The following is a 12,299-nucleotide window of genomic DNA, read 5'->3' on the forward strand; positions in this document are numbered from 1 at the left end:
CCCAGGAGGAGTAGCTACTGCTTTTGCATCAGCTAGGATCCTAATAAAATAACATAACCATTGACGTGAATAAGATGAGGTCCTATAGATCACAGAGATAAATCAATCATGGAACAAGGTTAATACTATTAAGCGTTAACATATCAATCAGTGGCTTCGGCACAGGTGCATGAGTGGAAAATCAATCAGTGAGGCCATTAAACAGGTTGACTGGCAGTGGCCGGTCGTCTCTCTGCTTGAACCACAGGATGTGTACTATGGGGATTACAGTGACTGATGCTGCGTTTGAGTGGACATGGCTTTCCTGCTGCCTGCTGCTATATATATCTCCACCACACCCCTGAGACTTTGATCCCAAGGCTAATTCCCTTGAATTGTCCAAATCCACTCTGACGAAAGTGACAGCACACACCAGGAGAGAGAGACAGAGAAATAGAGAGAGAGAGAGAGCTGGTGGGGGCACAGCCTGCTTAGTCTTGACTGAAGGAGTGAAACGTCTCCTCGGCAGACTGCGCGTGAGCAGCTGCACACTTACAGAGCCAATGTAACAGTGCACACCGCTGGATGGTGTGCATGTTTCATGTTCCACAGATTTCCTGCACTGTGTGTCCACTTGGCAGAGGGACAGGCTGATGTCACCCACCCAACCTCCATAATCAAATGAGACGCTAATCCCACAATCCCACTTCTGCAAAGCCCTACCCGTAGAGAGAGGGGGGAGAGAGAAAAAGAGAGGTAGAGGGGGTAGGGAGAGAGAGAGACAGAGAGGGGGAAGCTGGTAGACAGAGAAGCCCAGAGGCTGTGGACTAGTGGACCACGTTTATTTTTTATGTCAGTCCCATGTTGACCCACAGAAGGAGCGACCTTACAGATCACAGTCTCCACCCTCAGAACCCCTCCCACGTGGACCCCGTCACAGCCCATCCAGGCGTCACCCTGGAGACCAGCTGCTCCCCTGAGGGGCCAGCGGAGGGAGAGTGCTGTAGGAGCTGCACCCCTCCGTCTGCACCCCCTCCTCGGCCCCCTATGCCCACCATGGGAGTGACCACCTTGGAAGGCGTGGAGGTCTGCCAGGATGGGGAGGACTTCTGCCTGACCACAGAAGGGTAAGACTCCTCTCTGATTGTGTGTGTGGATCACACAGGTGTGCAGTGATGCTCTAGTTACAATTGATAATGACTGTTATGGAGATGTTGACCTGTGTCAGGACCTCATAGTAGAGTGTAGAAATTATACTAAGAAAGCACCAGTGGCAAAGTGTAAAGAAAGTGTGGGTTTGGGGAAGTAGAGAGTCAAATGGGTGTATGGGTGAGTGAATCAGTGGTGGAGCTGAACATATTTGTGTTATCTGTGGTCTGTCATCAGTTTACACATTGTGATTTGTCCCCGTTTCCTGCCCACAATCCTCCTGCGCTACCATGAAGTGAGTGACCATGTTAGCTTCTTACTGACAGGCTGGCAGAGGAATGTTCAGGAGCGAGGGAGGAGATTACATCTAGGCTTAGCCAGCTGAACATTTTCCATCACAGATGACACACAAACAGCTTATCCATGCACACAGCACAGTCAATAACATATGATAAAATAAATTGGGTCAAAAACATGCTATTTTATAAGCTGAAACAAATTTCACAGAAAACTGGACATGAATGTAAAAGTGGTTTACACAGTTGTTCTGCCGCTTTGAGACTCTTACAGCCCAGCCTCATTAAAACAAAAGGCATGTCAACAGGAGTGAGTGATGGCCACTGTGACAGAAGGCCATAATACCAGACTTTCACTGGGAGGAGCGGTGAGAATGGGGAGACAGAACTTCAGTTCCTGTTAATCCTCGGGGGGCTTTTCTGGAAAACATAAACAGATTTAAAGTGGAAATAACTCAGGCTCACGCAGTGGAAATAATTCTGGCTCATACAGTGAATGGGAAACTACGTTTCTCCGTTTTAGCATGGAGGCTTGGCTTTGGACGCAGCGATATGATGACCACATTCTGCCAATACATCACATAATGAAAAACAAAAAGATGGACAAGGACATATTACATTTTTATATGATAAAATCCATAAGCAATCTAATCTGAAGCTCAGTGCTAAATGTGTGTGCTTGTGTGTGTGTGCGCGCACATGCATGACTGTGTGGGTTGAGGGGCCATGTGAACATGGTGATTAGGCTCACCACAACTGGGATTCACTCTGCTACCTCACAGACCAGTCCCAGCCACTCAGCTATAGCACTGACCCCTCTGACCAATGAAGGGCCTGTTTCAAAGTGATGCGGGACACGCAATGTGGCCTGCATTCATGGGCATGAGGGACTAGAGAGAATTATCAGGCAATATCAGGCAGTGATGCAACCAGAAGGGATGCTCTCGATGGTGCAGCTTTAGAACCTTTTGAGGATCTGAGTACCCATGCCAAATCTTTTCAGGGGGAATAGGTTTTGTCGTGCCCTCTTCACGACTGTCTTGGTGTGCTTGGACCATGTTATTTTGTTGGTGATGTGGACACCAAGGAACTTGAAGCTCTCAACCTGCTCCACTACAGCCCCGTCGATTTCCTGTAGTCCACGATCATCTCCTTTGTCTTGAACACTTAGAGGGAGAGGTTGTTGTCCTGGCACCACACAGTCAGGTATCTGACCTCCTCCCTGTAGGCTGTCTCGTCGTATTCGGTGATCAGTCCTACCACTGTGTCATTGGCAAACTTAATGATGGTGTTGGAGTCGTGCCTGGCTGTGCAGTCATGAGTGAACAGGGAGTACAGGAGGGAACTGATCACGCACCCCTGAGGGGCCCCTGTGTTGAGGATCAGCATGGCTGATGTGTTGTTACCTACCCTTACCACCTGGGGGCAGCCCATCAGGAAGTCCAGGATCCAGTTGCAGAGGGAGGTGTTTAGTACCAGGGTCCTTGGCTTATTTATTAGCTTTGAGGGAATTATGGTGTTGAATGCTAAGCTGTAGTCAATGAATAGCATTTTCACATAGGTGTTAATTTTGTCCAGGTGGGAAAGGGCGGTGTGGAGTGCAATAGAGATTGCATCATGTGAATGTTGACCTGTTTAAAGGTCTTACATCGGCTGTGGAAAGCGTGATCACACAGTCATTTGGAACAGCTGGTGCTCTCATGCATGTTTCAATCTTATTTGCCTCGAAGCTAGCATAGAAGTAGTTTAGCTTGTCTGGTAGGCTCGTGTCACTGGGCAACTCACGGCTTTTTTCATTTTGTAGTCTGTAATGGTTTTCAAGCCCTGCCACATCCGTGTAGTACTACACAGCCAGTGTAGTACGATTCGATCTTAGTCCTGTATTGACACTTTGCCTGTTTGATGGTTCGTTGGAGGGCATAGCAGGATTTCTTATAAGCTTCCGGGTTAGAGTCCCGCTCTTTGAAAGCGGCAGCTCTAGCCTTTATCTCAGTGTGGATGTTGCCTGTAATCCATGGATTCTGGTTGGGGTTATCCCCAGGTCACTCTGGGGACAACGACGTCGATGCACTTATTGATGAAGCCAATGATTGATGTGGTGTACTGCTCAAATGCCATAGGAAGAATCCCGGAACATATTCCAATCTAGGGTCTACTCTGGTGCCAGGATTGCCAGCGCTAACAAGGGTTACATCAATACCACCCGATCCAAGGTTTTGTGTAGCTCAATAGCATATATTCCTTCTGAGACACTTGTGCATGCAGAATTGTGTATGTGTACAGTGTAGTATGAGTAAGATGTGTCTTTTTGTTTCTGTCTACTAAGCCATGTAAAGTGTTAAATCAATGCTGAGTGTGAATGTGTTTCTGTCTAAGTGTACTGCTTTCCTGTAGTTCATCCCAGTGGCTTTGTACAGTATATACTTTGTGTGTGATATCAGTTAGTTCTGCTATCTTTTACACACAGAGGGATGGAGGCGCTTGGTGCCCAGGAGTCATCGATGGGCGAGATGTCACCGCAGAGGAATAATGAGAACAGGTTACCTTTCCAGGTACATATTCACCCAACCTCTGCATCTATGTTCAATATCACATGTATGTTTCTCGTTCCAAATACCATTCATAAATGGCATGCTAATCAATAGATTATGATGGGTCTTCTAATAAGGTTTATAATACAGGTGTCTATACTAGTGAATTAATGTCACCATCCATGTCAGCCTACATTCAATCACCCACCTGTGGACCCTCCCTCTGCCTCCAGATCTTCCCAGAACCAGTGGAGGTGTCTCTGAGTCCAGAAGGCTCTCCCAATCACCTGCAGCAGTTCAGTCCCTCAGAGAAGGAGCGGCTTCCCTCCATCATGGTGGAGCCCACGGACATGAGCGAAGTGGAGAGTGGCGAGTTACGGTGGCCCCCGGAAGACATGGAATTCTGTTCTGAGGAGGATGATCTGTTCCTGGAGCAGTGTATCCCCCCAGCCAACATTGCAGACTGGGGAGAGGAGGAGGAAGAGAAGTCTGTTGTCATCAACCACCAGCAGAACACATCACTCATTGGTATGTTGTGTGTATCTCTGTATCTCTCTCTATAAATGCGTGTTCATTCTCTTTTCAGACTCTCTTACTTTAATTCATGCTTCTTTGCTTGCGTAGATGAAAGACCAATAGGATCATCAGTCATTCTTTCTAACTCTCTGATAATGTATTATTATGTCTGTCTTACAGACCTCCAGTCAGATGCGTTCAGGGATGAAACACCTATTCTACCACCTAGCAGCTCACCTGCCCTGAACTGAGTCACCAACCTCACCCCTAAACCCCTGCTATCTTCCAGAGGAAACCACTCACAGACCATGGGTCACAGGTCAATAGGAAACAGAGTCCTGGACAGAATGGTACCACAGTTCAAATATTGTCCAACAATGAAAGGAGATAACTTATTTACATAACATTGAAGATTAAGTTAGGCAGTAGTGTAATGTTCTATGCAAAATGTCATAAATAAAACCAAGGACAGCTCTGAGAGAGAAGGGTTATCTGAAGGAGTTGTGTGAAGAAGAATATCTAACACTATCTATCAAGAGTGCTTATTTTAAGAAAAGTACTAACACTCATCTGTGGAAAGAAGGAAATAACACTTTGCTGACATTTGTCATTTTTTCATGAAGTCATTACTTCATTTATTATTTTCCCCTACATCCAAGGGCCCAACAGTGGTTTTGGAGTACATTGTAGTCCATACTAGAGTTAGTAATTGTATAATGTTTACATATGTTTATTGCATTGTTTAAATTATGTGATTGCCAAGGGATATGTAGTAGAGGTCGACCGATTATGATTTTTCAACACCGATACCAATTATTGGAGGACCAAAAAAGCCGATACCGATTAATTGGCCATTTTCTTTTATTCGTAATAATGACAATTACAACAATACTGAATTAACACTTATTTTAACTTAATAAAATACATCAATGAAATGAATTTAGCCTCAAGGAAATAATGAAACATGTTCAATTTGGTTTAAATAATGCAAAAACAAAGTGTTGGAGAAGAAAGTAAAAGTGCAATATGTGCTATGTAAGAAAGCTAACATTTAAGTTCCTTGCTCAGAACATGAGAACATATGAAAGCTGGTGGTTCCTTTTAACATGGGTCTTCAATATTCCCAGGTAAGAAGTTTTAGGTTGTAGTTATTATAGGAATTATAGGACTATTTCCCTCTATACCATTTGTATTTCATTAACCTTTGACTATTGGATGTTCTTATAGGCACTTTAGTATTGCCAGTGTAACAGTATAGCTTCCGTCCCTCTCCTCGCTCCTCCCTGGGCTCGAACCAGGAACACAACGACAACAGCCACCATCGAAGCAGCGTTACTCATGCAGAGCAAGGGGAACAACTACTAGAAGGCTCAGAGCGAGTGACGTTTGAAACGCTATTACCGCGCGCTAACTAGCCAGCCATTTCACTTCAGTTACACCAGCCTCATCTCGGGAGTTGATAGGCTTGAAGTCATAAACAGGGCAATGCTTGACGCACAACGAAGAGCTGCTGGCAAAACGCACGAAAGTGCTGTTTGAATGAATGTTTACGTGCCTGCTTCTGCCTACCACCGCTCAGTCAGATACTTAGATACTTGTATGCTCAGTCAGATTATATGCAACGCAGGACACACTAGATAATATCTAGTAATATCATCAACCATGTGTTGACTAGTGATTATGATTGATTGTTTTTTTATAAGATAGGTTTAATGCTAGCTAACAACCTACCTTGGCTTACTGCATTCGCGTAACCGGCAGTCACCTTGTGGAATGTAATGAGAGAGAGGCAGGTCGTTATAGCGCTGGACTAGTTAACTGTAAAGTGTGCAAGATTGGATCACCCGAGCTGACAAGGTGAAAATCTGTCATTCTGCCCCTGTACAAGGCAGTTAACCCACTGTTCCTAGGCTGTCATTGAAAATAAGAATGTGTTCTTAATTGACTTGCCTAGTTAAATAAAGGCAATCGGTCGACCTCTAATATGTAGCCTGGTACGCCACCCCACGTGTTCCAAAGAGTTGTCAGCCAGGTTAGGGGATATGGCACTCCACCCATAAGGGTTAGACATACCAACCTGGCTGTGGGCTTTCCCACAAGCGATACATTTATCAGTGTTGGCCTAAACCAAGAATGGGCAACTCCAGTCCTCAGGGGCCTGATTGGTGTCACAATTTTGGGCCAGCCCCAGCTAGCACACGTGACTCCAATAATTAACTAATCAATTCATTAATTATGTTCTTCAGTTTAGAATGAAATTAGTTTAATCGGCTGTGTTTGCGAGGGATGGGGATAAAGTGTGACACCACTCCAGGCGCCGAGGACTAGAGTTACCCATCCCTGGCCTAAACCTTTCAAACTAAACTCTGGACCTCAAAGCCAGTTCCACTGCTTTTTAAAAATGGTTCCCCTCTAATCACTGGCTGATTTAAACCTGGAACACCAGGTGGGTTCAATTAATTATCAGGTAGAATAGAAAACCAGCAGGCTCCGGACCTCATAGTGTAAGAGTTGAATACCTATAGACCAGGGTTTCCAAAATTCAGTCCTGGGCACCCCCCGGGTGCACGTTTTGGGATTTGCCCTAGCACTACACACACAGTGGTGGAAAAAGTACCCAAATGTCATACTTGAGTAAAAGTAAAGATTCCTTAATAGAAAATTACTAAAGAAAAAGTGAAAGTCATCCAGTAAAATTCTACTTGAGTAAAAGTCTAAAAGTATTTGGTTTTAAATGTACTTAAGTATCAAAAGTAAATGTAATTGCTAAAATATACTTGAGTATTATAAGTAATAGCAAGGGGCACACTTCAATACTCAGACATAATTTACAAACAAAGCATTTGTGTTTAGTGAGTCCAACAGATCAGAGGCAATAGGGATGACCGGGGATGTTCTCTTGATAAGTGCATGTATTTGACCATTTTCCTGTCCTGCTAGCCATTAAAAATATACTTTTGGGTGTCAGGGAAAATGTATGGAGTAAAAAGTACATTATTTTCTTCAGGAATGTAGTGAAGTATAAGCAAAAGTATAAATAGTAAAGTAAAGTACTGATACCCCAAAAAACTACTTAGGTAAAATACTTTAAAGTACTACTTAAGTACTTTACACCACTGACTACACAGCTGATTCAAATAATCAAAGCTTTATAATGAGTTGGTTATTTGAATCAGCTGTGTAGTGCTAGGGAAAAAAACGAAATGTGCACCCGGGGGGGGGGACCGAGTTAGGAAAACCTGGGCCTAGACCACACTTTTATAGGCACCCGATAGTGGTTGCTAGATCTGCACTATTGTCTAGGATTGATGTGCATTCCCGGTAATACACTTCTGCCCATCCGTGGACCAACTTGTGCATGAAGCATCCACCATTCAGGCTGTAAAGGCATCATTTTCCTACTTAACCAACTTTAATGGCAAGCCGCTGGAAAAAAACTGGAAAACTATGCTCTGGCTGAACGCGGTGTGCAACATTCTAAGTTGTCAAAAATAGTTATGGAATTGTTTTCTTTATTTAGACAGTACACATATTTTTCAGGGCGGCTAACCATTAAAGCTAGTTGGTTACTTAGGCTAGGGCACCCACAAGAGTAAACACATGCAAACCCTGAAGGTACTTGTTGATATCAAAAGGGAACAACACAGTTATTGTGTCTGCCTTTGGCAGTTTAATATGGAGATACAGCTATATATTAAACATATGTGCAGTACAGGTGCTGTCATCATTCTCAACATGTGTGTATAGCTTTGGCCTCCCAACAAATTGTAAATATGAAAAATGTCACGTTTTTTTAATGTAACAGTACTGTAATAAGCATAAGGACTAACAATAAAGTTGTGAAATTCAGATTTAGTATTGTAGTTAGACAAGGATTCTGTAAGGCTTGCTGTGTAAATGAACAATGATGACACTAATAGCTGCTAACATTAGCAATGTAGCTCAGGGGAAACACCTTTTTGAAAAAAACATGATAAGCTATGCACAAAAGTATATATACAGTACATCACGACTCAATTTACCTTTCAAATGTTTGTGAAAAGTAGAATAGTTTCTACCTGATTAGAAGTAGGCCTGGGCTACAATATACATTGCATTCGGAAAGTATTTAGATCTTTTCACTTTTTCCATATTTTGTTATGTTACAGCCTTATTTGAAAATGTATGAAAAAAAATCCCCTCAATACACACAACATCCCAGACTGACAAAGCAAAAGTTTCAGCCCCCTTTACTCAAGACTTTATTGAAGCACCTTTGGCAGCGATTACAGCCTCGACACTTCTTGGGTATGATGCTACAAGCTTGGCACACATGTATTTGGGAAGATTCTCCCATTCTTCTCTGCAGATCCTCTCAAGATCTGCCAGGTTGAATGGGGAGCGTCGCTGCACAACTATTTTCAGGTCTCTCCAGAGATGTCGATCAAGTTCAAGCCCGGGCTCTGGCTGGGCCACTCAAGGACATTCAGAGACTTGTTCCGAAGCCCCTCTTGCGTTGGCTGTGTATTGGCTGTGTATTGTCGTGTCTTTGGCTCTGCCGGATTAAGTGATATGACATGCTATTCTATAAAATAATTTCTCTGTAATTAATATTACCTGATTAAGCTAAACAGGTTCATGTAATTAACTAGAAAGTCGGGGCACCACGAAATAATGTTTATAGAGCTGTTATCTTCCAAATAAACTCTTAAAGACCTGGTAATCTTTTACCTCAATAGCAGTCAATATTTAATCGTCACTTTATTTTGTCTCATCTTAAAGTTGAAAATTCTTGGTTATCTTCACGAACCCTGGCTAACAAGTTGAATCAGCAATACAAAATTGGATTTAATTATGTATTTACTAAATACCCAAATAATCACACGGAATTATATATACACAGAATGTGTCATACATTGATGACAAATTATGTCATAAAGGAAAACATCCCTAGCGGACAGAACTGATACGACGGCTGGTTACACAAAGAGAGTGGGTTGTGTTTGAGTGAAAGAGTGGGAAGACTGAGGAGCAAAACAGGTTTTGTGTCTCTATCGGGCCATAGACAGCTATGCTATCGTAAATACAGTATCTTATGCATTCTAAATAACCGCCCATTTGAAAAAGGAGAATGCAAAAACATATTTATTCTGAGCTGCACTTCGGTAGATTGTTCGTAGATGGGAGGCCGGGTGGACCAGCATGGATCTCTGGTCCTCTGAAGACTGGCTAGTGGTGAACTGGAGTGTGGTAGAATGGATACTCTGTCCGTCCTCTCCTAGCCCACGTTTAGCAGACGGAGGGGGTCTTCAATAGTCAATAGTAACAAAGGGATCTTCAATAGTCACATTTATAGAGTAGAGAGAGGAAAAAGGGGAAAGGTATTTATGAGGGTCATAAACATCCCCCCTCAGGCCAACTTCATGACAGTACTTAGGGTCGTTGTCCTGTTGGAAGGTGAACCTTCGCCCCAGTCTGAGGTCCTGAGCGCTCTGGGACAGGTTTCCATCAAGGATCTCTCTGTACTTTACACCGTTCATCTTTTCTCAATTCTGACTAGTCTCCCAGTCCCTGCAGCTGAAAAACATCCCCACAGCATGATGCTGCCATCACCATGCTTCACCGAAGGGATGCTATTGGCCAGGTGATGAGGGGTGCCTGGTTTCCTCCAGACGTAACGCTTGGCATTCAGGCCAAAGAGTTCAGTATTGGTTTCATCAGACCAGAGAATCTTGTTTCTCATGGTCTGAGAGTCCTTTAGGTGCCTTTTGGCAAACTCCAACCGGGCTGTGATGTGCCTTTTACTGAGGAGTGGCTTCCATCTGGCCACTCTACCATAGAGGCCTGATTGGTGGAGTGCTGCAGAGATGGATGTCCTTCTGGAAGGTTTCTCCCATCTCCACAGAGGAACTCTGGAGCTCTGTCAGAGGGACCATTGTGTTCTTGGTCACCTCCCTGAACAAGGCCCTTCTCCCCGATTGTTCAGTTTGGCCGGGTGGCCAGCTCTAGGAAGAATCTTTCTCGTTCCAAACTTCTTCCATTTTTTAAGAATGATGGAGGCCACTGTGTTCTTGGGGATCTTCAATGCTGCAGACATTTTTTGGTACCCTTCCCCAGATCTGTGCCTCGACACAATCCTGTCTCGGAGCTCTATGGACAATTCCTTTGAACTCATGGCTTGGGTTTTGCTCTGACATGCACTGTTAACTGTGATACCTTATATAGATGGGTGTGTGCCTTTCCAAATCATGTCCAATCAATTGAATTTACCACAGGTGGATTCTAATCAAGTTGAAGAAACATCTCAAGGATGATCAGTTGAAACAGGATGCACTTGAGCTCAATTTCGAGACTCATAGCAAAGTGTCTGAATACATATGTAAGTTTTATATATTATATACATTTGCAAGAAATTCTAAAAACTGTTTGTCATTATGGGCTATTGTGTGTAGATTGATGAGGAAAATTTATTTAATTTATTTTAGAATAAGGCAGTAACGTAACAAAATGTGGAAGTGAAGGGGTCTGAATACTTTCCGAATGCACCGTAAGGGGATTAATACAGTTGTATCCAGCAACTGGTGTTTTACTTGGGTGAAGCCCATGGGAAATGAAGAAGAAAAGTTTAAGTACACTGGGGTAGAGGAAGAAAAACAAACATAAAAGGCTGTAAACTGCTGTTACACAATGCTAACATGATTAAAATTATATTAAACGGTACCTTTCACGTCAGAGTTTATATTTTAAGCTCATAGAAACGGTAACAAATTTGGAGGCACTGTTGAGATTTATTTTTATGTGAGCACCGGCCCATATTCCTTGAACGGACAACGAGTGAGAGACATTGGGAGAGTAGCCAGCTAGCTAACGTTACCGGGCTAACCACCAAACCAATTTTAGCTATCTTGCCATTGCCTGCATTGTCGTTGTTGCCAAGTGAGTAGGACAATATGAGTCAAGAGAGGGAAACATTGGATGAAATCTAACAGAGTTTTTGGACTTTAACTGAGGACAATTTACGGCACCTGTCTGTATATTGTGGAATAGGAGGTGTAGATGACTTTGAAGTAAAAGGAAAGAGCCATTGCGCCACACCCTGATTGAAGGTTACTGCGAGAAGAAGGAAGAAGGCTTCAACTAAAAGATTAAATCAAAGGAATATCGAACTTGGAGGACGCTGTGAAAAGTCTGCCTACATGTCCCAGTCAGTCGGCGCCAACGACGCAAGTGGACAGCGAACCCAGCGGAGAGACAGGAGCTGCGGCAGGACGAAAAGAGGGAGAGGCTCCTCAGCCCAGCAGAGAGGTGGGCCCAGCTCCTGCAAGGCACACACCACAGAGAGAGTGGAGTATGCCCAGTCATAAAGTCTTTAAAATCCATGGATAGATCAGAATCAGAAAGATAAGCTCAGCTTCAGCAGCCAAGAATATCAGATTGAAAATGGACTGAGAAAAGGATACAGTGAATTAGACATCATAGAAGCAGTAATCAGAGCTGTGAGCCCAGGGCTTATGATGAGAAGTTATCTGGAGGGAAAACAGACATATGACACTCTACACACTAAGGCAAATCTTGAGGACACATTATGCAGAGAAGGATGCTACTGAACTGTATCACAAGTTGACTAAGGTAACACATGAGCCGGGAGAGTCCGCTTTGGACTTACTAGTCCCAGAAAGTGTTATCAGCCTCAGCTCGTTCCCAATCAGGACTGAAATATGGCACAGAGTTAGTCAAGAACCATTGTTACTGGATTAACAACGATAACGTCAGGGCGGAGATGAGTGCGGCGGAGATGAGGGGGCATCTCCAGAAAATGAACACCAGTGATGAACTGTTGCTTGAGAAA

General features: G+C 43.6%; 1 protein-coding gene and 1 long non-coding RNA gene across 2 annotated transcripts; one reads left to right on the plus strand and one right to left on the minus strand.

The window, feature by feature from the left end:
- Positions 1 to 718: 718 nt before the first annotated feature.
- LOC115141897 (uncharacterized) lies at positions 719 to 8,326 on the plus strand. Its single transcript, XM_029681265.2, has 4 exons — positions 719 to 1,106; positions 3,892 to 3,976; positions 4,189 to 4,483; positions 4,652 to 8,326. Exons 1-4 carry the CDS (start codon positions 841 to 843, stop codon positions 4,720 to 4,722), a joined length of 717 nt encoding a protein of 238 aa, XP_029537125.1. The 5' UTR covers positions 719 to 840; the 3' UTR covers positions 4,723 to 8,326.
- On the minus strand, positions 1,590 to 4,251 carry LOC115141898 (uncharacterized). Its single transcript, XR_003865419.2, has 2 exons — positions 4,164 to 4,251; positions 1,590 to 1,844 (listed from the first exon to the last, which is right to left on the minus strand). It is a non-coding gene; the product is annotated as an uncharacterized LOC115141898 (long non-coding RNA).
- Positions 8,327 to 12,299: the final 3,973 nt, after the last annotated feature.

This window comes from Oncorhynchus nerka, linkage group LG14 (assembly GCF_034236695.1).
Source record: "Oncorhynchus nerka isolate Pitt River linkage group LG14, Oner_Uvic_2.0, whole genome shotgun sequence".
NCBI lineage: Eukaryota > Metazoa > Chordata > Actinopteri > Salmoniformes > Salmonidae > Oncorhynchus > Oncorhynchus nerka.